Genomic DNA, 24872 nt, shown 5'->3' on the forward strand with positions numbered 1-24872 from the left:
GCGAGCCATGGCTCATCAGGGAGCAGGAAGCGGGGATGACAGAGGGTGGGAGAGTTCACAGACACCCCATCACCTTCAGGAAGCCCCCGCACGTGTTCGAGTCTCGCGCGCAGCCGAGAAGAGCTAGGACTCTGGAGGAAACAGGTGCCCTCTGCTTCATTGTTTCCACTGCAATAAAAACACGGAACACGGCCTAAAAGTTTGGTGGAATGGATTTGAATTAGGATAAAAACCATCCATTATTGATCACAATGCAACACAAAGACACAAAGGACTAACTGTTTGCAGACACACACACACACACACACACACACACTCATGCGTAAGATCAATTTAGAGAGGCCGCTTAACCTAACAATCCTTTTCGTTAAATGTGAGAAGAAGTCAGAGTACCCAGAGAAAAGCTACACGTAAAGAAAGAACATGGATGCTCCACGCAAAAAGATCGCTAGCCAAACCTACAACCTTGTTGCTCTAAGCGGCAACACCATACAACCTTCTAGGACAAGATCTGGTTTATAAAGTGAGAAACAGGAAAAAAAAATCTTTGCAGTATTGTAAGTAAATAAAACCACAAAAGACCTTGAAATGATATAAAAATTATTTTATTTCAAATTTGTCCTGCAAATGAACTCATACAAATTTAAGTGGCTTCAAAACATTTCATTAAAATGCCGTCATCAATAACATGATTTAAGTTTATTCTAGTCTTTATTCAGTACAAGAGAACTAATCCCTTTAGTCTGGTTTGAACTCCAAGAGCATAAATTACTTCTTATAGATGCTTAAAAAACAATATAGAGGCCCCAGGCCGTCAGGTTAAATACATATTAATGAAAACAACTCATGAAGTGCTTCTCTACATTCAGAACCTTCACTCACCACCTCCGTAATACACATGCGTTTCTTTTCTTTCTTCTTTCCACATCCAATATCTTTCTACAAAATTTTATCAACCCAGCTTTTTCTTGCTTTCTTCCTGCCTTTACATCTCCTCACAATCCTTCATCAACACTTTACTTGAATCCTTTTCTTTCCCTCTTCCTTTATCTACATTCACCCAACATTTCTGACAAAATGCGTGTCCCATACGGCCCAGACGTGGTTTGATAAAGGTGGCCGTAATGTTGTGAAAGTAACGTCTGCAGCAATTTTAACGCCAAGATCTAACTTTCAGCTCTTTGTAAGTCAATTAAGAGTCAGGTGAATCATTTTCTGACAGATTTAGTTACAGCCGATGTGATCCGGTACGCAGCGATCAGCGCTCCTCAGCAGGCCTGCAGAAGAGGCTGGAAGGGCTCGGTCAGCACCTTGTAGCGGACCTTGGTGTTGGTGATGGCTCCGTGTTTCTGCCGTAGGTGCAGACGCAACTGGCTCTTGTGTCGGAAGTAAAGGTCGCACTTCTCACACTGCAAAAGCAGAAATACAAGCATCCCCCACAAATTAAAGATCGGACAGGGTTATTAATCCGGGTTTGGTCGGATTTAGTTTTGTGCAGGTGGGAGGGTTTGCAAGTTGCTTCTGTAACGTACGGAGTAAGGTTTCTCTCCGGTGTGGATGCGCAGATGGCTCTTGAGCGTCTGCAGGTGGCGGAAGCGGGTTCCACAGGTGTGACAGGGGTAGGGTTTCTCACCGGTGTGGATCAGGACGTGGGCCCGGAGGTGGGCAACCTAAGACCAGGACGGAGCAAAGGAAAGGTTGAGATGTGACACAGTCCAAGAAAACCTTTTTTTTTAGTTGTCACATTTCACATACTTGTTTGTTTAAACAAAAAGATATATATATATATATATATATATATATATATATATATATATATATATATATATATATATATATATATATATATATATATGTGTGTGTGTGTGTGTGTGTGTGTGTGTGTGTGTGCGTGTGTGTGTGTGTGTGTGTGTGTGTGTGTGTGTGTGTGTGTGTGTGTGTGTAATTTTTAAATACTCAATTAATAAAAATAAATATGCAGACTCTTAAAGTGGAGAATCTGTAATTGTTTTCTTGCAGCTTTTTCCTGTCTAATGAAAATCAACACTTGTTCCTCACTTGAATTGCATGTTTTCTTGTTTTTCCCATTCTGAAGATTGGCTAAGAAAAATGGGCGCCTGTGTCACATCCTATTGAAACCCCCCCAAAAAAACAGGAAGTTGTGAACTACTAATTGATAACTCTTGAACAACAGATTTGTTAAAAGCTATTTATTTCACCATTGTGGGATTATGTTCCAAGTGAGTGAATTTGCTCAGATTAACTGTTGGATTTTCAATTTGATGTTATGAAACTGATAAAAGACAAAACAAAAAGAGGCTTTTGTGCATCTTTACCAGAGGTTGCAGTAAGGGAAACCAGATGAATGGCTGCTGCATGGAGCAATTTTTGGCATGAGGCTATATTCTTTCTGTAAGTAAATTTATTCTAAGTATTGCGATACTGTGTTAATATATTTTTTGGAAGTTAAAACTCATATCTGTCAGTGCTGCTGACAGATATGTTTAACCATGTTCTATCTGTAGGCTTTTAAGAACAATTGCAACTTTTCAAAGCTCATCTAAAACATTAAGAAAGCAGAGTTTAGAAGTCAGTGTTGACCCGTCATGGCTAACTCCTGTACAATGAGAAGTTTACCAATTGTTTTAGTGCACCGTTTCTTCCTGACCTGAACAAATCGAGCTCCACAGGTGTCGCAGCGGTACGGTTTCTCTCCTGAGTGAATGCGGGTGTGAGTTTTCAGGTTGGCTGGTCGGTTAAACTGAGCTCCACACACGTTGCAGCGGTATGGCTTGTCTCCTGCCAGAACAAAGTTCGCTCCTGTTAAACACTTCTTGTGTTTTTTCTCAACCAAAAAAAAAAAAAAAAAAAAAAAAAAAGCAATAAAAAGAAGCAGAAATATATGTTGAAAGTTTCACCTGAGCACCCAGATTTGGTTCCCTGCAGAGAACCAGAGTAAGCAAAGGGCAGGTAGCGATTCTCGCATTTGATTGGAGGTTCGCCAAGTTGGGCAGCTTCCGGATCAGATGGAAGAAGTTTAGGGATAATGGTGCCAGGTGAGACTGGAAAAGCAAATAAGAAAAGAAAAACTGCTTTAGACACCAGATCACTGTGTTTCCTTAATGACCCGTTTGTTTGGGCCTACCTGGCTCCTTCTTGTGGGAGGCAGAGCCTTTTGGGAGATCCAGAGAGGGAGGCGGCCCGAGGGGAGGGGCTCGGCCAGAACCCTCGTAGCAGGAGGCCTGCCCCTGTCTGATGGGGAAATTCAATATATTTACCATAACCGCTTATTTTTTTCTTTCTTTGTCCTCAGATTTCTCACATTTGTCTGGTTTACCTATCAATCTGACCAGGCACTTCTCCAGACCACGCCTCTGTTGGAGCTTTGAGAGCCAAATCCTGACACTGAACCTCCTCTGACTCCTCTACTTTCACCGCAGCAGCAGCGGTGCAGAGAGGGTTCAGGACAATGTACTTGTACTTCTTCCAGTTGCAGGCCTTCGGGTCTGGTGTGGCTTTGGTTTCAATCTAAGAAATTTTAAAATTAGTCATATTTCTTCCAGTTTTCTTTTTAATAACAGCCACCAGTTTTACCTCTGGGTTTTTGCTGCAGGTGCTGGACTCGGCAGGAGAGTTGGGATGGCAGCTGGAGCGGTCTGGGCTGTTTGGGGATAAAGTCCGGGCGTTCAGGACGGGTGAGTCAGGATGTTCTTTCACCTCGTCTGACCCAGGCTGGCAGGGCGGGAAAGCCCCTGGCTTGAGAAAGCCTTCTGCAACAACAGGGAACCTGCAGGAAAAACAAAGGAAGTTCTGTAATGAGCCCAACCTGCCGACAGACAAAGGCACACAAGCTGCAGCGGCAGCTGTACTTCTGGCAATGTGCAAATGGAACAAAAATAACAATTTCCTCCATTTTCTGAGTAATCCGTTTTTGTCATTTGAAGACTAACCTTCTGTCTGCAGCTGCTGGGAGGGACTGCTGGGGTCCTGGACCGGGCAGTTCCCCCCCTTTAGGGGAAGCAGAGGTGACAGAGACGCTGGAGTCCAGCTCCATCCGCGGGTGTCTGGCACTCACGTTCTCTGTGCTGGAAAAGAAAAGTCAAAAACATGAAGCAGATTCACAACACATGCTTAAAGGGGCAGTATTATGTATTTTTCAAGCACATAGCACCATTTTATAGCTGTGATATATGCTAAATAAATCAGATATGACTTGGTTCTCGATTTAGCGCCTTGAAATTGGGCCTCTGTCTTTTTAACAACTCCTGCTTTTTCTGAAACTCCGTCTTGAGGAAGTCATAACATCACTCCTCTATTTAACGTTTAACGTTTTTACCAGCGTTGCTCTGAGAAGTAGCTCAAATAATGAGCTCAGCAGATGCTCAGTTCCACCAGGTGTCTGCTAATTGCTGCTGGTTAGTCTGAAGGAGCTGGGGGAGTCGCTGTGTGGCGGAAGCTCCAAAGTTTGGGAACTGCAGCTAAGAGGAAACTGGAGCTCAGACGTTTTGCACAGCTGAATGGTTGCCGTGGGAGATTAAATAATTTCTCAAACACGCACGAAAGAATCAAAACAACACTATTTGCACGTTTTCGAATAGGGAATAACATTATGTAAAGCTTAAAAAAGTCGATTCTACACAATACTGCCCCTTTAAGAACATCTGGCGGAGGCGGTCGATTTGCAGGCCCTCACCAGTGCAGCTGCATGAAGCCCCTGCATGTGTCCGCCACATGGTCCATCTGCAGATAGGCGGCCGCGGCCAGCACGCCAGAGACAATGCTTGGAGTCAGGGGCAGGCGGGAGGTGTACATGAAGTCGAGCAGCAGGGAGACGCAGGACGGATCCAGGCTGCTGGGGAGAGACACGGTCCTGAGCGGCTCCCTGCTGCCGCCACCACGGCCCTGAAGCATCACCCGGTGGGAATACAGGGAGTAGAAAAACCCGCTGCACAGACAGTGGGAGAAGGATTTAAATGAGATTAAAGGTGCATGCTGTCTAGATTTTTTTTCCTATTCAGGCACAAATTACAAATTGCAACTGACAGTTTAGTTTCCCCCTTTTTTCTCTATGACAAGTTTTTTGTGCAGTACTCTGAGGCTGCTTTTCCTTTTTATTACTAAACATCACATATATCAACCTACCAATGGGACTAGAGATCGTAATTAGCTACTTGCTAAAAAAAACAAAAAAAAAAAACTATCAACAAGAAAACATATTAATGGAGGTTGTAAAACAACAAAATTAACATTTCTATCATCTACTGATATGGAGTGGGCAAACCGTGAATCTATATGCAATATGATATGAACAAATTGATTGGCAGCTCTGGGTGGAGGGGGTGGGGGGGGGCTACCACGCCCCTGCCTCATTGCCTCCTAGAGCAAAGACGGCGCTTCATGCAGCATCTTGACCTTTGCACTAACCTGCAGGCCACAAGCACGGCGCAATGCGCCTGCAGCTGGACGCTGCCGACCACCAGGGTGGTGTCGGTCAGGATGCCCCTGTGCCGCAGCTCGTTCAGGTTCAGCAGCACATCGTTGGAGTGGCGAGTGAACTCCTTCACGTATCCCTCGGCCCGCACGGTCTGCCCTCTGTCCACTCCGTAGACCCCCAATACTTCCATCAGGCTCGCCTGGATCTGTGGGAAAAAAACAAACAGAAAAGCGTTGTGAGTGTCCTGGAACGGCGCCTGTTTGGACGCGTGGAGCTTCAGAATGACGTACCTGGTTTTAACTGGTATAATAAATAAACTGGAGTGTCCCGGACACATCCGTTAGGTGAGACCAGCTCCCTACTCGTACCTGCATGACAACAAACAAACAAACAAAAAAAACACAGACTATTTAAAGAAAAACCTGGAGAAGATCAGGCCTTAGATTGATGCCAATTCGAGGTTTTCTTTGAGATTAAAAAGAGGCAAAAATAACTATCTTTTCCAATGTCTATAATATATAAAAGAGAAATAAAATGTTCTGTTCTCTCATAGAGATAGAATCTCTGGAGTGAACAACAAAAAAAGGAATTATTGTCATCAGTTGAATGGTTTGAATTCACTTTCTCACTTTTATAATTTCCTTTTGTCTTCTTTTATTAAGTCATATTCAATTTATTTTGTTTTACTTAATTCATTTGTTTTCTTTAGTATTAAAGTCACCCTCTCACTGACATCTTCAACCAGGTGATCAGACCCCCTGTTAGCTTCCAGTCAATATTAAACAACGCATTACTTTTGCCAGACGTCTCTGAAACTCCTGTTGTGCTGCTGAGTTTTTGTGGAAACACAATATAAATGGTTTCCAGGCCTGGTTTTACTTTGTTATATTTACAATTAATACAATCCTGAATGTAAGAACTACATGTAATTACAAGATCATCCCTGTGCAGAGTGAATGTCTTTCACTTTCATCTGCTTTTAATCAAACTCAACCAAGTATACATGCTGTTGGACGGTGCGCTTAGGGAATGAAAATTCTTTGTTTTCATAAATTTAATGAATAGGTGATAAAAGCTACGGGTATTTTTCATCATTTGACCTGCCTATCAAATAGACAAAGTGGTTATTTTCAATCCCTGAGCTGACCGATTGTTGTATCCCTTCAATTAAAACACTCAAAACAATAAAATCCTTTGCAGCCAGACAACAATCAGACAGTCAAAATAGGAAAGAAATAAAACAGAAGTGATCTCAGGACTTACCCCGACCAGCAGGGACGAGAAACACAGCGTGTCGCTTTGCCTTCAGACCCCCCCTGAGTCTGTGTTCAGTCAGCAGTCAGAGGGACGAGGAGCTGGCATTCACCTTCACACCAACACTGTGACACTGGCTCAGCAGCAGGCACGGCCCTTTATAACGTCTTGCAGGAAACTCCCTTACAACCAGAGTCCCTTGTTTCCTATTTCCTCAATAGCCCACGCGCACTGTGGAAGAGAGGCAGGAAAAAAACAAAAAAAAAAACGATGGCTGCAGGCTCCAAGCCCCTGAGTATTTTTAGTGGCCTATTAGTTTTTCTAAACCCCCACGGCTCGGTGAGGAGTAATGGCAGGAAAGCTCGGGGTGTTTTTGTGCCACGCTGAAAAAATATATACTGGAACCCCTTGGGGAGAGGCAGTACGTGCCTGGTTGTTCAGGGGTAGAACTGGGGAACATTCCCCACCAACGCTTTCCGACACTTCAGTCCCGGAGGAAACTGCAGGAGAGGAAGCTGGAACTCCATCTTATTGTTTGATAAACAAACTATTCTTCAATCATTGAGATCTTATCCTCGATTGATGCAGGATCGACAGATCTTTTAACGTACAGCCACTCCTATTGAAAAAGGTCTGAGGAGCAGCTGATGTTGCTCATTTTGAGCCCATTTAGTTGGACTTAATTAAGAGATTAGTGATCAACACTCAGATGTGAGTAACGCAACTAAACGTTGATCGCTTTAGCATTGAGCTAACCTTAAATTACAATGTATTTTCACTCGGACCTGATTACATATTTAAGAAATTGGGTTTTAATGGGAGAAACAACAAGCGATATTGATCAAGTTGTTTCTCTTGCGGAGGTAATAACCGCTCCGGACGCTGAGCGGAAGCCTCTGGCCTGCTGCCTGGGAGGAGAAGTGTTTATGAGGACCAGAAGAGGAAGGAAGCAGGACAAACTTGATCTTTCTAGATGGGAGACACGTTCTCCTACAAGGGCTGAAAAACAACCTTTGCCCCCACCCAAAGTGAGAGAAATGCAGCCGACAGATGTGCAGGAACTCCCCCAACACACGCACACACACACACACACACACATATACACACACACACAGAGCTCTGAATACATCCTGCGAGACTGCATAGAGACAGGGATGAAAACGCCTGTGCAGGACATCCGTCAGTGACATAAAGCAAGAGGGAGACACTGACGGAGAGGGCAGGTAGTCATGGAGCGAGGGGACAAAGGCCAAGAGGTCACAAATAGCTGAAAAACAAGCGGAAAGGTAACTCAGCATCGTATCAGTCAGGTATCACCCTCTGAGCGCCTAATAGAGTCGCAGAAAAAGTGAACTTTGAACTAAAATGTTTCCGTTAAATGTGTTGAACAAGTGACGCTAAAGGAAAAGGAGGAAAAAATGTCATCAAAGGTAAATGTTGATCGTACAGAATCTATAGTGAGGGTAATTTAACCAAAACTAAACAGATCATAAGTCATAGACAAAGGTTGTTGTTTTTTTTACCTCTTTAACTTTTCCACATCCTGTCAAGCCACAACCACAACCTTACATTTTGTAGGTTGTTAGGTCCAGTTTGCATTGTATCCAAACTGAAAGGAAAATGATTAATTATAATGTCCAATATTTTATACAAACAGAAATCTGAAAAGTGTGACGTAGATTTGTATTCACCCCTTCTCTTCTTTGTGGAACCTTGTTTAGTCGAATTTACATCTGCAAGACTTGATTTGGGGTTTTTTTGGGGGGGGGGTCATTTTTCTTGGTAAAGTAGCTCAAGCGCAGTCAAATCGGATAAAAATATCTGCAGACGTCAATTTTCAGTTCTGATGTAGCTTCTTAATTGGATATGGGCTTTGACTGGGTCATTCTGATACATAACTTTACCCTGTCTGCTTTGTTCCATTGTCTGCATGCTGCTGCTTTTTTTATGCTCTCAAACGAACCTTTCAGACCTTTACAGAACAGTTGCATTTATACTTCAACTGCACAAAGTTTAACTGGTTGCACTGGGTTTTATTTGGGGTTATCAGATTAAAGGGAGCTGAATACATGTGCATGATACCCCTGATACAGTAAATACTGACGTTTGTTTTCATACTGTGACAAAAAATAACCTCAAAGAAATTTAACCTCAGCAGGTAAATCTAACCCTAATTTGGAGACTTCAAAGTTTTTAAGCCATTTAATTAAACATTGCCCAACATACGCTCTCTGCTCCTTTGAAAATGAGAATCGGAAGCAAATTGTTTGCATGGGATGTAGAGTAAGACGAGTGTCCTTGTGCTTTAATGTGTTTGGATGGAAGGTTTCATCAATTGTGAGCTTTGTTAAAACGAAAAAAAAAAAAAAAAAAAAACAGAGGAAGAAACCATAAAGGAAAACAACGATTAAGAAAACAGAGAGGGAGATGTAGGTCTCTGCTACTTCCAGGCATTGTGAGAAGAACGGATGAGGGGGGCGGTTGAGGAAAAGTGAGAACATTACTAAACGGGTTCACCAATGGCCGGAAGCCGTTGAGTCTACGCTGTTGGCAGAACCGGGCAACACTCTCTGTGACTTCCTGCATCTGAGCCCATCTGCGAGTGCCCTTTGGCGGCCGACTGGTCTTGTTTGTGATAAAATGAAGAGATTATGTTATTTAAAATCAAAATGAAGAGGCTGTGCCACCTGTCTGTATTTTACGTGTGAGGCTTCCCGCCATTCTGCGGTTTCCTGGTTTGCCTGGAAAGAACTTTTATCCATCTGATAACATGTGGACTGAGGCCGTGCTGTGACTTCAAAAGTCCAAGTCAGTGCCAAAAGGTTGACAATAACACAGATCTGGGTAAACCGCCTCTTCCTGGTTGGACATATAAGGGCAAGCAGCAGAGGAGCAAGAGGAAGAAGGGCGATCCCAGGGTAAGCCATTGTTGTTTGTCTTTTCTTTGATGGAAATGGCTCGACATAGAGAGAGAATGTATGAATAAATGATGCCATTGAAAGAGGTTACTGTGGTAACACACCACCCAACAGTTCACGCTGGGTGGTGTGGGAAGAGGAAGAGGAGGAGGAAGAAGAAGGGGAAATGGGGTGGGAGTAGTAGTGGGTAAGAGACAGTTGACCCAAATCTGATCATGCGCAAAATTATAAAGCCTCACTTGACCTTCATGCAAAATTCAGTGTGTGAGGTGGGGGCAGAAAGTAAATTAGGACCAACTTTTCTATGTCGCAACTGTTTCCACATTGTGATTTATTTGTACGATTATGGATTATGGGAGTCTTCTTCCCATAATCCCTGAATATAAAACCCACAGGGGGATTCAATGAAGATGTTTCAGCCACAAAATGAGCCGTGTGGAAAACTAAGTACACCCTAGCTGCTTCTGCAGAATTTAGGGGGGAGAGAATAAACCACACACTGCTTATCAAAGGCACTTTAATCATCAACAGATGTGACCAGTTCGATCCAGCAAATCCAGACTGTGCAATTCTCTAAAATAATCGTTAAAAACTCAGTGTCAGACTCTGCAGGTCTCAGCAAGTCAAATGCATAAAGCTGACTGCAAGACAAGACGGACACGTTTTTGGAAGAATCACGAGGAGGATGATCTATGAAAAATATGGCGGCACAACTTGGGTTTGCAGAGTTGCACCTTAATGAACCCCATAACTTTTGGAGCAATGTGTTTTGGAAAGATGACAACAAATGGCAACTATAGTGCATAGCACCATGTTTAGAGAAAACAGAGCCATATTATCAGCCCAAACACCTCAAACTTTAAACACGGTGGTGAAGTGATGATGCTTTTGCAGCCACCGGACACAAACACCTTTATTTAAAAAAACAAAAAGAAAATATAAATAAAACATATCTGACGTAACCTGATCATCAACAAGTCATAACAAAGGAAACATGCTTATGTTAGTCTATCACTACAGCAAATTGCTCTTTGTTTAAATTGTGTTTCATTGAGCTGGTTGAATTGTTGATGTAAGCAGGTTTGGGCAAATGCTAAAAATAACACCTATAGTGTAATCTGATTTCTCAAATCACTCAGTGTAAAAGTGTAGGGAGATGAAAACCATTTATATGCACTGAAAGATATAGGAGATGTTATATTCTACAATCTATCAGTACTTAATACTAACGCTGGCCATGTACAAATCATGTCCTCCGAACAGTATTCAGAAGTTGTTTGAAATTAGAGAAACAAATAATGAGCTCAGAAGTAAATGCATGTCTGAAAAAGTAAAGTAATTTTGCTCTATATCACCATATTAAATTCTCTCAAACTGCCTAGTGTCTACCTTTTATACTTTTCTAACCTATCCGATGTCACATAGTGTTATATTATGTTAATGTATCAAGCTGCATTCCAAATTATAATAATATTGTAAGCTACTTTGTGATGTTGCATTAAGTCAAATCATATGTCATTTTGTAACTTTATGGATAATTGTTGTTTCATGTTGTAATTTAATCTATTCTGTCATACACTTTCATAGTTAATGTATGATATCACATCATATCCTATTGTAACCTAATGTGTATTTTTGCATTCTGTCATAAATCACTTCATAAATTTGTCTATCATGTTTTATCATATGTCGTTAGTCTAATAGCATAATTGCTCAAGTCCTAATTTTTAAAATGAGACTTAGACAGTTATGCTATAAGGCTAACGATATTACATTTTAAGCTATAATGCGTAGTATTGCATTCTGTCATATATCTTATAACTTTAAGTATTATGTCATATTCTGTCGCATATCTTATCACATTGTAACGTCGTGTGAGATAACGTATCGTCTAACTGTGTGCTTTTATTTTGAAACGCCGCTGTAGTCAGCTACGTCACTCAGTGGAACACAGTCAGTAGCTGCCGCTGCTGCTGCCGCTGCTAAAGGCCTTCGGATTCCTGACAAAGTAGGTTAACAACGCTTCAGCGAACACTGAGGACATTCCGGATAACTTTCACTAACCTGTGGAGGTTTAAATTGAGATGTAGGCCGCGTTTGTGTGGCAGGTTTCGGGGTGGTGGGTGTCGGTTGCCGCATTGTTTCCTCTTCGGTCGTGTTGAAAGTTAGCCCGGGGGCAAGGCACAAGCTCCGCTCGACTTCATAACACGGTGGGAAACTAGTCAACGGAGCTGTTATTAAAGTTAATTATCGCTGCTTTTCCTTCATTGTGGGTTAAATGATGTCATCGGCGGTGAGTTTTTCAGTAATGAGAGGCATGTAAAGATTCAGGATGGGATTTAAAGTGAAGGTTGTTCAGTTTTTGCTAAAGTCAGACCGTTAATTCAGTTTGGATAGAAAGTGCTCCCTGTCACTGCTAATGTTTGCTAATGTTTTCCTTTGGCTTGGTTTATCGATTTGATTTTGTTCTGTTTGTGTAGATGAGGCCAAGAGAAAGAGGACTGTAGAGTTGCGATAAAAAGGTAGGAAAAGCTTTGCTTTTATATATTAAAAACAATCCCACATGAAATTCCATTTGTTTTGTTTATGATATATTTTTTTTACACTTGTTAATTTTTTTTTTGTAAGTTTAATGTTTGTTCTGGTTTTTATAAGCACATAAAAATATAAAATCCAATCTAAACGTAAGTGTTTGCTTTCAAATTAAAAGAGCCATTTTATTATAGAAACATTAAAAAGTTTAATAAAACAAAAAAAAAATTGGAATTTATATTTGAGACTTTAACAATTTGGACCATATTTATCTTATATATTATGTTTTTTACTTTTCTCATGCTGCTTAAGCACCAACAATAGATCAGATTTTTTTTTTTTTTTTTTTTTTTTAATATACTGGTTATTGTTTTTGTTGCTTGTCTAACTTTTTCTTTTGACCTCTAGTCCCAACCAAAATAAAATCTGAATGCGTAAGCTCTGCAATGCCGGTCGCATATAAACAACAACTGGCTGTGAGGCGCCGGGGATGAAATTGCAGGGATTAATTTTCCTCGGATTTGGGCGTCTGCGCTCGTTCAGATTCAGACAGGCAATAAATAATAATAATAATAATAAAAAAAGTGGGTTTGGTGGAACCCCCTCCTTCCACACAGTTTGATGAATGCTGACCCTGCAGGGTTTAAATGCCGACACAACAGCCACGCAGACAGGAAGTCTAAAGCAACAAAGAAAGTACATTTTGTTATTTGGAGCTATCATTTTAATCCTCTTAGCCACATGGTTGGTGACGCGATCCACATGCAATCAGTGTGAGTGGGTCGTTGCGTCAGTTTAATTTCGCTTGTGTTTGAATCCGGATCAATTAGATAGTTTTACAGACCACAAAATAATTCATTAGTTTCTTGTTTAGATGCGATTTTTCTCAGGGGTTTTCACTTCAACCTCTAAACTAGGAGTCTATAATTACATTTCTATCCATCTTTTTTGTTCCTCTTTCCACTTCTCCACCTCTGTCTCCATCCTTCTGCCCATTTTTCTATCTGTTCACCCTTCTATTTGGCTCTGCATGTGCTCTTTTTTTTCATCCTTCTGTCTGTTGGGATAAACTGCGTTAATTTAAACCTGGAAAAGTGTGTAATTTTGACCTGAATCTCTGTAGAAACTTCAATCTGAGCATCAGCGTACTTACACCGACATAGACAGGTGGCGCTATACATGTGCGACTGTGGATCAGTAACCCATCAGAACCAAGGAAGCTGAGAACTGAGATAAACGTCTCTTTGACTTTCCTCAAAGCAAGAGGTGAAACTCTGCAGGCGTGGAAACACGGGACGAGTGTTTCTTTCACACTGTTTGGGCCTCAACAAGAGCTGCTCACAGTAGACGCCTCTGTTCCCCACTCATTTTACTTTAGTTTAAACTGGGATTAAAAGAACTCACGATCAGTAAAGTTTGTTGTCCCTCAAGTCTGATTTGATGGATTCTGCCCGATGACGTTTTATCGCCACGCTGCGTTGTTTCTGAATTGGGCGTCTTCTTACATAATCGTCGTATCCTGAAAGCCCTCAGGTGCAGCTCGGCTGTCGGCTTTCGGCGTCGATGTTTATCCCACATGACGCATTGTTCAGAGCCAGGTGTTCGCACAGACACAGATAAATATCATTATGGAGCGTTTCCTGTCTCGATTTGTCTCGACTTCAGTTGGAAACGCGCGACACTTGTGTGTAAACACCCAAACACAATAAGTATTGTGGATTAACACCTGCCGGCGTTCCTGTGCGTTTGTATGATTTTTTTTTTTGTTTGTTTGTTTGTGGCTCGAGGTGCACACAAAAGCATTAAACTCGTTCCTCTTTTCCTCCTCTTCTTTTCGAAATCCATTGTTCAGCCTGCGAGCCTCCTGTTACCATAGGAAACAAACTCTGGAGCATCCTGCGGTTTCCATTGGTTACCAGTTACATAAACGCATACAGAAACCAGAGCAGTTTAAAAAAAATAAATAAATAAATAAAAATTAAAGCGAGAAAAATGAAACGTGTGGTCTTTCAGATCCCAGGTTCCTGCCATGTCCGGTCCCACCTGGCTGCCGCCGAGGACTCTGGACAGCCCAGAGCGATCCGTCCCCCAGATGTCCCACTCTGCAGGACCACCCATCTACCAAACCGTCAACAAGAAGGGCGTGGCCGACTTCAGGCCCAAATACGCTCCCTACGACCAGAACGGAGGAGCGGGGATGCCCAGCAGGTACATGGCGACTGGACCCACAGGTGAGAACGATGCATTTCAGCCCTTTGCCTCCTGTCCTGAAGGTTATTCATCCACCCTCTGTCGTAGTTTATGCAGATTCTATATTGAAAGTCTTTCTTCTGAAAAAACAATCTGTAAAATTGCTGTGAAGTTTTCCTTGAAATCGTCCACATTTTCTCCCAAATCATGTGACAAACCAACATAAATGTAACTGTGAAGTTGAAGGAAAATTACGCTTTTAAACATTTCATACCAAAAGAAATGCTGTGTGTTTGTATTCAAACCTCCCAAACGTTTCTCGGCCGTTACGGCTGCAGAGTTCGACCCGACCGGTTTTTCAGGTCTGCAGATTTAAATGTTTGCCCGTTCTTCTTCGGAAAACGGTTCAAGGACGGAGAGCGTCTGTCGACACTGGTTTTCAAGCCTCGTTATAGATTCCCAGTTTGACTTAGACTTTGACTAGACCGTTCTGTCTAAGAGTTTTCTAAGAAACGCCTAGACGTGCTCCTGGCAGCGATGTGACTAACGCCGACTTTGCTTAGTAATCATTGGGAGTGACGACAAAGAGGAAGTTTTTAGTAAAAAATGTCATTGGGGCCGATGAGTAAAGGAAACTGCTCTCGGGGAATTCTTTATCTCCTGTGAATGTTTTCACTGTTGAACAATAAAAATCCATTCTCTGCGTTAAACCGGTGGACGTTTTATTTTGAGTCACAGTTCCTTTTTCCTGAGATCGCTTTCTGGGGGAAAAAAAAAAAAAAACAGCAGCGGAGGACGAGGCTTCAGTTATTTTAGTTTTCACAGCTCTGCTTCTCAAAACTAAATTACTCATTCGTATCTCAATGTTTCTCAAGAAAAACTGAATATAAGCGGTCATTTGATGCCTTTTTTTCTTCTTTAGCATAGCTCTGAAACTCATTTTTCAGCGGAAAGAGCTCATTCAAGCAGAAATTAAGTGTCAGTGAGAGTATATAGACCTGATTACATCAGTTTTACTGTTGCGCTGTCTCCAGGTGGGCCCGTTCACCACGCCACTGATCACTATTACTCCCCCCCTCACGGCCCCAAAGACGACCGAGGCTGGAGCGCTCACATGGACGGCTACGACATGATGGTGGGTGTGAAGTTTCTGCTCGACAGCTTTGGGTGTCGTCACATTTGTTTGACCCCTGGTGAAGAAAAAAAACATCTAGCCTTCAATTTTGGTTTAATTTTTGTGTTCATTTCTCCTCCAAAGACCCTGAAAGCCTTGTTAGGATGCATGGCAATGGTGATTTCTTCAAAATGCCAAAATGTTTTAAATGAGAAAACTGAATAAATGCTCTGAACTCTGCCAGAAATCTGAATATCGATTGGTTTTTCAGGGGGGGAAAAAATGGCCCAAAATTAACAAACAATGCCCATATCAGTCTTTAGACATGAATCATTAATAAAACCTGTTGGTTTTGTTGCACGGTTCCATTAACTTTCACACAAATTCATTCATCAAAATTAGTAATGAATTTTTTTTTCCTATTCTGGTTATGTACTCCAATTACATTTTTCCCCTTTTTCAGTTTGAGATTATGATACGGAAGTAAAATATGAATTTGTTTGAATTGAGAGCCGGTCGTTTCCACACCTAAAAATCACCTTAATGAAGAATAATATCATCACAACATTTAATGTTTTAAAGGAATTTATAGATTTACAAGAAATTGTTTCTTTATTTTAACTTTTTTCTTTTATAAAGCAAAAATGTCTATTTGACAGCTTTAGGGAAAGAATTTACCATTAAACAAGTAAAGAAGTTGTGGTCACAAGTTGTAAATTGAGTTGCTTCCGTGAATATCGAGAAGTTTCAGGAAGCGACTCCTTTAAGAATCAGAACTGTTGAAATGATCACGGTGAATTTATGAACTAAAATGTCATTGATTGTTTCGGTTTCGTTCAGCACCGTGGCTCTGAAAAACCCGCCAACTACCACTCCAAGATCGACGCCGACATCGACTCCCTCACCAGTATGCTGGCCGATCTGGACAGCCACCCGCAGGACGCCGCCAACCAGGTACTGAAACAACCAGCACCGAATCTCTACAATAAGAGAGTTTCTCTTGTTGTGAGTGAAGCTGACTGTGACGTGTGCCTCCTCTCAGCTCTACGACAACGTGCCTTACAACAAATACATCTCAGGGGATGCCTACAAGTCTGCGCACCAGAGCGCAGCCCCCGCTCCAGGTCGGCCGTTTGCGGGCTACAGCTCTCACCCCCAGAGCGCGTACCACCCGGGCCCTCCGTATCCCGGCGAGCACGCGGCCCCCCAGTACTCCCACCAGCAGGACTTCTACTCCACCTCCACCCCGAAGCCGTACCCGCAGCCCGTCCCGGCCTCCTACACCACCGCCTCCACCCCCACGGGGCCCAGGTTCAGCGTGCAGGTCAAGACGGCGCAGCCCGTCACCTACTCGCAGACGGGGCGGCAGGCGGAGCAGGCTTACACCCCGCCGCCTCCCCGGCAGCACGCGTCGCCGCGGCCCCCGACCCAGACGGGTCAGCAGGGCTGGTACCCGCCGCACCCGGCCTCGCAGGTCCAGGAGCTGCACTCTGAGGGGGGCTACAAGGGCAGCAGCAACCCGGGGTCCGGAGGAAGAGGCAACCAGGTTCCTCTGTCGAAGAGAGGGATAGAGAAGACCCAGACGGCGCAGACGCCTTCCTATCAGTCCAGCAAGGTAAATGCATCGACACGCTTTGGTCTCCGCCTGGGGAGTCGTCCAGTTCCTCACTGGATAACTCTAGAGATGACGCTCCAGATCTTTATCTACTGTAGGGTGATGCTGCCCAGGTTTGAAGAAGCCAAGTGACGTAGATTTTTAACCTGATCTGATTTAAGTTTGTCCATATGTGCCCAAAAAAGCTGTGAAATAGCTCTTTTATTTGCTTATAAATCAAAAGTAACTATAGTGTTGATCTGTTTATTGATTTGTGTAATTTTAGATAAATGTTTTGCACTAAAAAGTCCTTTAAAGTTGAAAGTTTTCCTGCAAAATCTATGAATTCTGTCCCGTTGAGATCTGTTCTGGGGATAATGATGCAAAGAAGGATTTTACTGAAAATCAAAAATATTATGGACAACCCTGACCATCCTCTTCATGAGACTGTCATTGAAAAACAGAGTTCCTTCAGTCAGAGGCTTCTTCAGATTTGCTGCAACACAAACCGCTACAGGAGAGCTTTTCTGCCGACAGACTCCACCATCTACAATAATGCTTTGAAGAATTTTAATTAATGACTTCTGACAACATTGAACTTTCCTTTGTTTTGTTTTTTTATTGAATAGAATTTTGAGGTTGGAAAAGTGAAAGAAAAGCAAAGTAGGAACCTTTTGATGATTTGAGTTTTATCCTGTTTTCCTCTTTTCTCCAGCAGGGGGCAGCGCCATCGAGGCCTGAGGAGGAGCTGGACCGGATCACCAAGAAGCTGGTTTACGATATGAACCACCCGCCTGCAGAGGACTATTTCGGTGCGACACATTTAGTTCTATAAAAGCAGAAAATGTCATTTTCTTTGTAGTGTTTGTTTTTATTATTATTATTATTATTATTTTGACACTTTGGTTAAAGCTCCAAGTCGCTGGTTTTGCTCTCAGGTCGCTGCGCTCGCTGCGGGGACAACGTGGTGGGTGACGGCAGCGGCTGCATCGCCATGGAGCAGGTGTTCCACGTGGAGTGCTTCACGTGCATCACCTGCCACGCCCGGCTGCGGGGCCAGCCGTTCTACGCCCTGGACAAGAAGAGCTACTGCGAGAAATGTTACATCGTAAGTGAGGGGAGCCAGACACGAGCCGACCAGGAGGTTTGTTATGTTTTAGCTGCTTCTAATCCTTCCGTCCGGCTTTTGTTTCAAGAGCACGTTGGAGCGCTGCTCTAAATGCTCGAAGCCCATCCTGGACCGGATCCTGCGGGCCATGGGGAAGGCCTACCACCCTCGCTGCTTCACCTGCGTGGTCTGCAGCTGCTGCCTGGACGGCGTGCCGTTCACCGTCGACGCCACGTCTCAGATACACTGCATAGACGACTTCCACAGGTACGCTCACGCCGCTCAGACCGTCGCCGCCTCGTTCTGCCAACGGGGAGGGGTTCTGACGTTACGACGCTTCGCGTCTCTCTTGACAGGAAGTACGCCCCTCGCTGCTCTGTTTGCGGCGAGCCCATCATGCCCGAACCGGGCCAGGAGGAGACGGTCAGGATCGTAGCTCTGGACCGCAGCTTCCACGTTCACTGCTACGTTTGTGAGGTGAGCCACATAAATGTGTTTGTGCGAATTGTTCTTTGCTTCAGGAGGGAATTATAAAGCGATAAATGAAACGGTTCTCAAAAACACCCATTTTAAATTAAGAAAAGCAACCAAATGTATGCCAGAAATTTGGGTTTTATCGAAGCATTAACGGGGCGGATGAATTTGTGTAATTTCAGCCTGATGTGGATTAGAGAAAATCCACAATAAATCCTAACTTATGAATCAGTGTCTTGTGTTTAAAACCAACAAGAAGAGTTAGAATGTATCATTCAAAGGCCCAAAGTTGATTGGACGTTTACGTCGACTACTGATTTAACTTAACGTTGACTTGAAGTGACTCGAATGCCCGTGTCCCTCAGGAATGCGGCCTCCTGCTGTCGTCTGAAGGTGAAGGTCGAGGCTGCTACCCGCTGGATGGACACATCCTGTGTAAGAGCTGCAGCGCCCGACGCATCCAGGACCTGTCGGCCAAAATCTCCACCGACTGCTAACGGAGCTCCTAACGTTTTCAGCCTCCTCTTTGATGCACCCAGACCCAGTCGGCGCGTTGAGAGCGGCACAAACGCGTCGCCGTGGCGTTCAGGCATCGTTATTGTCCCCCCCTCACCCGTCTCCTTTGTTGTTACCGACAGTCGGTATTGCAGTGAAATCACACCGTTTTTGTCGCTCTCGGTGCGCCGTTGATCATGTTTAGCTCAGATTAGTACGACGGTGGCCTGACCTGCAGGCAGCTTGGGCTCCACTCTCCTTGTTTTGTTTTTTGTTGTTTTTTTCCCATTTCGGTACAAATTCTAACTCCGTTTTAGCATATTATCATCTCATGGGACTCGCACACATTATGATAATCAGAAAAAAAACTACATTTTTGTAAAACAAAAAAAACCACAGTCGAAGTACTGAAATGCCTCACAGTTTAAAAGCACAGAGTACAACGTAATACTGTGACTGTACATATCGCACTGGTTTGGTTTGTAGCCTTTAGAGCAGTGAATTTATTTTTGCTGTGAAGTAATTAACCTCATAGTACGAGAAATGTAGACGAGACGAATGTGCAGTTTAAAAGCAACCAGTTTTCACTCCTCAAGCTTCTGTAGAACCCTGAAACGCTCCGGGTCGGATTGTTTGCCCTCGCAGGATGGCGTCATTTAGCTCCTAAAGTGATCTTGAATGTTTTAAGGAAAGACACTAAGGTTTTTTTTTTGTGTGTGTGTGCGTGTGTGTGTTTGACGTTGTTTTTGTTGATGCTTTTTGCCTGTTACGTTAGAAATGGAGGTGCAATGGCAAATGCTTCTGACTTCCAAAGGAAGCAGGGCAAAGGTCACGTCTCTAAAGCCTCACGAGTTGAACGATGTGCCATTAAGAGCAAAAACTCGCTCGTCTAAAACTATTTCTACAGAAATGTTAAAATTATACCCAATTTATAGGGGTTGAAGTGTTTCTTTTTTTTTTTTTTTTTTAGGATTGATATAAAAGTTAATCAAGAACTTATTTCTCCCTCAAAAAAGACTTTATTCCAGGACTAAATGCTGGTGAGGTTGTGTTTATCCTTGCACTACTTGGCAGCAACAGTATTAATTGTGCTTTGCACCGCTCAGAGCCGGCCTTTACGAGAAAAAAAAAAAGTGGAATCTGCTTTTTAAATGGTGTAGAAAACACGGCAGCTCCAGTCTGGGCGTGGGCCGGCATGAGACTCTCGGTAGGATAACCGAGGTTTCTTTGCAAAATGTAGAACACAAAATACACTCCAGAAAGGCAAAACGTCATCCCAATTCTCCCAGAATCATATAGCATATGAATTATTACAGTTGTAATACCTACTACTGTAATTATCTGTAATGGATTTAGTAGTAATTTTTAACTAAACTTGGTGGTTGTTTGGAATATTATCACCTTTTTGTCACTCTGCTGTTTAGAGTGACACTGGTAGCAGAAATAGTCAGGCTATCTGCACATGTAGCCTGCAGTCAGCTACATTTACGGTAATAAAAGTCTGTGCTGCCCAGGTTTACACAGCATCACTGATTGTTTATGTATATGTATATATATATAAATATAAATAATTGGAATTATTTCCTTGAAACCAAATTTGCCTTTCATGTAAGCAAAGGGAAGTATCTTCAACAACAGGAGGGGGAGGGGCAGCACCGATTTCCTCCCTCCGGTCCATCCAACCAGAGAAAACTCCAACTTCTCATTAATTTACCTATTTTCTTGTTTTGATGTAGTATCTTTGCAAAGAAAAGAAAAAATCGGCCCATGCCTGATATGGACTCTTGTTTTTTTTGTTTTTTTTGCTGTTTTTTTTCCATTTTTCTGAAGCTAATTATCTGAATTTTGTGAATGATAAATCGCTCCAAAATCAAATTTTGATTAATGCACATTGATGTTTTAGACTCTAGTGGAGAAACTCTGGAACGCTCCCACAGCTTTACAACTATTGCAGGTCACATAATGGATCTTCTGTACAATTTTGGGGATTCTGAGAAAAACACAGATTGTAAAAGTAAAAGACAGTAAATGTTTTTTGTACCTAGAAGCTAAAATATGTTTAAAACTTAAGAAATGGAAAATGTGTAGCATCCCTGTTTTCCGTCCTTTTGTTTTTGTTTGTTTTTTTGTATGTCTTTAAACCTAAAGGGCTACAGATTTGAAAGCCTTACCTCAAGGATTTCATCTCAGCGTCGTAATGATCCTGCTTGGTTGACTGTGAATTTAGCAAAAACGGTTCAGATATTTCACCCGTTACTTGACCTCGTGAAGTGTTGCTACTGCAGTTTCGTCACTAAGATAAAACGTTTCATCGTTGCTCAGACGACTTTTTAAGGTCCTGAATCATTTGTGTGCTTTTTTAAGATGTTGTCAACCCATCCTGCAAGTGTCAGATTTACTCTTGGGGACGTTTTTTGGTGGGGCTGAATAAACATGTTGAATAATAAAAAGCAAGTATTTTATTGAACGTGCAGAAAAAAGGGTGGATATTTAACTTGATGCATGTTATTTGTGCACGAGTTGCTTTGTATTGAGACACGTCTATGCATTTATGTTCCTTTCCTGGCTCAGAGTAACAATAATATGTTGTTACCTGATGTAGTAAATGAAGGATCAAAAGTTATCTTTAATTTCAGAAGAGTTTAAATATCTTGAATCATACATTTCAGGTGACAAAAGTAAACTCGTAACATTGCAGTGACTTGTTTTAAAAACGTAGTTATTCCAGGTTTTGAGGTCCTAATGTGTCTCGTGCTAACATGAGGTGAAAGTCTTCCAGAAGAAGTTTCGGCAGCCTGCTTTGCGCTCTCGGTGGGAGAAGCGGATGTGTCGTCTCATCAGCCTCTGCCGGCCTCCGAGCTCCTCCTCCTCCTCCTGCTTCTCGCGGAGCATCTCTTCTCCTCTGGACGCCATCAGTTCAGACATGAACCTCAGCAAGAGCAAGCCGGTTAGATCCTGAAGGAGAACAGAACCAGTTTCCTAGAAACAGAAACAGAACCAGGAAACTAGAGTTTATGACACTATTAGTTCCCCCTTCCTGTCTGATTTTGGGTTGTTTTTGTACACTTAAATGACTTTCCATAGCTCCACTCTGTGAGAATAAATTAAATAACCATAATACGTAAATGATTTACTGAAAATAGTAGCATTGGGCTGTAATTAAGCCCTGATTGAAGTCAGCAACATTAATTTAAATGTATAATGCGTCATAGAAAGGTTCTTTAGGATTAAAAAAAACTCTGCTTCCTAAACTCTGGCATAGAAATACAACATATTAATATTTTCCACTGAAAATGTCTTTTAAAACTGCTTGAGCCTGAAAGATTCAATTAAAAACTCTCGCACTGTCCAACATTTGTCGCGATACCCGGTCCTGTTCGAATGGGGGAAAGTGGCGCCATCTGGTGGACAAACCTAGAAATGGACAGCCGTTCGTCCAAAAAGGCTTTTTTGGACGAAAAGCCAAAAAAGCTTTCGTCTTTCGTCGAAAGACGAAAGCTTTTCGTCTTTCGACACAAGTATTTGGACACAAATACTTGTGTCCAAGTGACACAAGTATTTGTGTCACTTGGAATAAAAAGGTGGAGGAACTGTTTGTTTATTTGTTGTGTTGGTATTTTTGTTATAGCTTTCTCGTTTTAAGATTAAGGGTGAAATAAGCATAGCAAAAAGAAAGTCTAAAAGACGAGGAAAAGTGGAAATGGCCACAATAGTAACGTCAAAATAACATGTTGACCTGCGACAGACATGCCTTGTGTAAACAATGTAGAACATTTGTACTTTACAGAATAACATTTAATGACAAAGATGCTCTTTTTCTTAGCGCATAAACATCCTGAGCCAAACTAAATGTTTCAGCATTCCCACCTTATTCCACTTTATTTTCAATATTTTAGCTTTAAGCACAAAGCAGAATCTAATTTTTTCTTTCTGACTTTATTTTGTAACGGAAAAGAAAACATAATCCACCAACCCATCCCAAAAACACAAATTTAGTATGCCTCATAAGTGACTGAATGAAAAATGTAGGACAGAAATTTATTTATTCTATAGATTCAGGGAAACAAGCAGCAGTTGAGGAAAAATAAAGTATGCAGATGCAAAGCAAGGTAAAAGTATAAAAGTAAAAAAAAAAAACGAGACTGAATAGTAATGGGAAATTACAACATAGGAAAACGCTCGGATTTAAAGAAACATGCAGCTGATTGGGAGAATTTCACAAATTAACAATAATTCATGTCTCTATGGTAAATGTTCCAACTTTTATGTTGTTTGGACCCTTGTGGCTAATTTTAAAAATAAAATTTAAAAATCTGTCAAATCAAAGCTATTTTTATCCAACACAGTCAAAACAATTTCCAAATAGAATTTTAATAAAAGACGACTAAATGTCCGTAGCACCTTCTAAGTGTCGATCTAATCAGAACAGATCTATTGGTTATCGAACTCACCTTATCGCTGATCAGTTCTGCTTGCAGGGTTTCCGTGAGTTCGTCCATTTGTGGAGCAGAGCTGACGTGGAGCGCCAGCATGGAGGAGCACAAAGCCACAAAGAGCACCTTCATCTGAGAGCAAAGCATCTTCACAAACCTTCAAATCTGGCAAACTCCAACAAGTCAAGCGGTGTATGGGCCGATGGTTGCTGTGCAGATCTGATAAGTAAGAGTCCTTCATCTTCAAATCTCCCTCATCCTCAAGCCAACGGAGGGATGTGATTGGTGGAGGAGATGACCGGTTGTCATCTCCGACTGTGACAAAAAAGCAAAAAGAAACAAAAACATCTCAAAACACTCACAAACATTGACTGTGCGATTTAAACACACACTCAAAACATCTTTACATTTCGACTAAACTTTAACGTGATTATATTAATTATGTTTGTCATAATTAGCAGCCGCGGGAACCTTGCATGCGGGGGCCCCATCAGCTGCCCGCTGCGCGGTGCTGTTCTTGACCCGATGTGACTCAAATGTTACCGGGTGGAGATGGCTGACTCGCCCACCGATCATGTTATCACTTTGAGTCATAGGAAGATGAAATTTAAGGGATTCAACGCCTAAATGTCCCGCTGCAAACACACAATTTGTATTTAGAAATTAAATAAGAAGTTTGTGGGAAGTGGAGAAACTCAAGGCAGATGCAAAAGAGCCCTCTGGATTTTTTTTATTTTTATTTTTGAGCTTTGGCAGATAATTTAAAGATGGGAATGTTTTCACCTGGTGCAACTATCCTGAAGGACCTACAGGGAAAAAATGTTTTTTTTTTTTGTTTTTTTTTAAACAAAAGTAGCCAAAGAAGATGTTTCGTGATATTACACCACATGGATATGCGAGTGCTTTTAGTTTTATTCTGGTCCATCCTGGGAACAGGTGTCACACTTACATGTTCCGGAGCACCAAGTAACTTTTAATATCAAAGATAACCTGAGTAAATATATATAAAAAAGACAATTTCATTAATCATAACTGAATTTGTGATGAACTAACCAAAGAAAAGGGTCATCATCTAAAGATGAATAGAGGGAAAAACTTTTTTTTTTCAGGTATTCTGACTTTTATCCTTTAAATAAGGGGGGAGAAAAAAATCCAGCCTGAGATTTTTCTGTTCTCTGTTTGAAAACATTAAAATGAAATTCAGTGTTCTGCAAGAGTGTGTAGGAACTTTACTTTCAGAAGCGGACTCACTTGGATATTTGTCAAATTTCTACTCTGTGGTTATGCTTCTTTAATGAAAGATTATTTTTGATTAACTCTTTAGTG

General features: G+C 42.0%; 3 protein-coding genes across 5 annotated transcripts; 1 reads left to right on the plus strand and 2 right to left on the minus strand.

Moving 5' to 3' along the window:
• Positions 1-589: 589 nt before the first annotated feature.
• Positions 590-7141, minus strand: bcl6b (BCL6B transcription repressor). Its single transcript, XM_015013846.2, has 12 exons — positions 6698-7141; positions 5725-5802; positions 5425-5639; positions 4694-4945; positions 3951-4085; positions 3595-3787; positions 3338-3528; positions 3146-3252; positions 2919-3062; positions 2669-2799; positions 1533-1670; positions 590-1409 (listed from the first exon to the last, which is right to left on the minus strand). Exons 3-12 carry the CDS (start codon positions 5622-5624, stop codon positions 1269-1271), a joined length of 1632 nt encoding a protein of 543 aa, XP_014869332.1. The 5' UTR covers positions 5625-5639; positions 5725-5802; positions 6698-7141; the 3' UTR covers positions 590-1268.
• A 4398-nt stretch (positions 7142-11539) lies between these two features.
• trip6 (thyroid hormone receptor interactor 6) lies at positions 11540-21563 on the plus strand. Of its 3 annotated transcripts, none has more exons than XM_014973285.2 (11): positions 11540-11614; positions 12087-12128; positions 14152-14369; positions 15363-15463; positions 16283-16396; positions 16485-17057; positions 17752-17848; positions 17975-18144; positions 18233-18411; positions 18501-18621; positions 18984-21563. In XM_014973285.2, the coding sequence occupies exons 3-11, from the start codon at positions 14168-14170 to the stop codon at positions 19113-19115; spliced, it is 1689 nt and encodes a 562-aa protein (XP_014828771.2). In that variant the 5' UTR covers positions 11540-11614; positions 12087-12128; positions 14152-14167; the 3' UTR covers positions 19116-21563. The 3 variants fall into 3 exon arrangements, with proteins under 3 accessions (XP_014828771.2, XP_014828774.2, XP_014828772.2); XM_014973288.2 differs by having other exon boundaries at positions 17755-17848; XM_014973286.2 differs by lacking the exon at positions 11540-11614 and adding an exon at positions 11626-11816.
• Positions 21564-21867: 304 nt separating this feature from the next.
• sst5 (somatostatin 5) lies at positions 21868-24692 on the minus strand. Its single transcript, XM_014973289.2, has 2 exons — positions 23565-24692; positions 21868-22068 (listed from the first exon to the last, which is right to left on the minus strand). The coding sequence occupies exons 1-2, from the start codon at positions 23691-23693 to the stop codon at positions 21868-21870; spliced, it is 330 nt and encodes a 109-aa protein (XP_014828775.2). The 5' UTR covers positions 23694-24692.
• Positions 24693-24872: the final 180 nt, after the last annotated feature.

The sequence above is a fragment of the Poecilia mexicana genome, unplaced genomic scaffold (genome assembly GCF_051168715.1).
Source record: "Poecilia mexicana isolate PSO_F unplaced genomic scaffold, ASM5116871v1 scaffold_18, whole genome shotgun sequence".
In the NCBI taxonomy this organism is placed as follows: domain Eukaryota; kingdom Metazoa; phylum Chordata; class Actinopteri; order Cyprinodontiformes; family Poeciliidae; genus Poecilia; species Poecilia mexicana.

Excerpts from the sequence above, each read along its gene's own strand:
- bcl6b (XM_015013846.2), bottom strand. The coding sequence starts at position 5,624 with ATGGAAGTATTGGGGGTCTACGGAGTGGACAGAGGGCAGACCGTGCGG. Across the intron at positions 4,086-4,693 it reads GGCTTCATGCAGCTGCACTG|CACAGAGAACGTGAGTGCCA; the intron begins GTGAGGGCCTGC and ends TTTCTTTTCCAG. Across the intron at positions 2,800-2,918 it reads AACCAAATCTGGGTGCTCAG|GAGACAAGCCATACCGCTGC; the intron begins GTGAAACTTTCA and ends TTGTTCTGGCAG.
- trip6 (XM_014973285.2), top strand. The coding sequence starts at position 14,168 with ATGTCCGGTCCCACCTGGCTGCCGCCGAGGACTCTGGACAGCCCAGAG. Across the intron at positions 14,370-15,362 it reads CATGGCGACTGGACCCACAG|GTGGGCCCGTTCACCACGCC; the intron begins GTGAGAACGATG and ends CGCTGTCTCCAG. Across the intron at positions 17,849-17,974 it reads GCCTGCAGAGGACTATTTCG|GTCGCTGCGCTCGCTGCGGG; the intron begins GTGCGACACATT and ends TTTTGCTCTCAG.
- sst5 (XM_014973289.2), bottom strand. The coding sequence starts at position 23,693 with ATGCTTTGCTCTCAGATGAAGGTGCTCTTTGTGGCTTTGTGCTCCTCC. Across the intron at positions 22,069-23,564 it reads CAGAACTGATCAGCGATAAG|GATCTAACCGGCTTGCTCTT; the intron begins GTGAGTTCGATA and ends GTTCTCCTTCAG.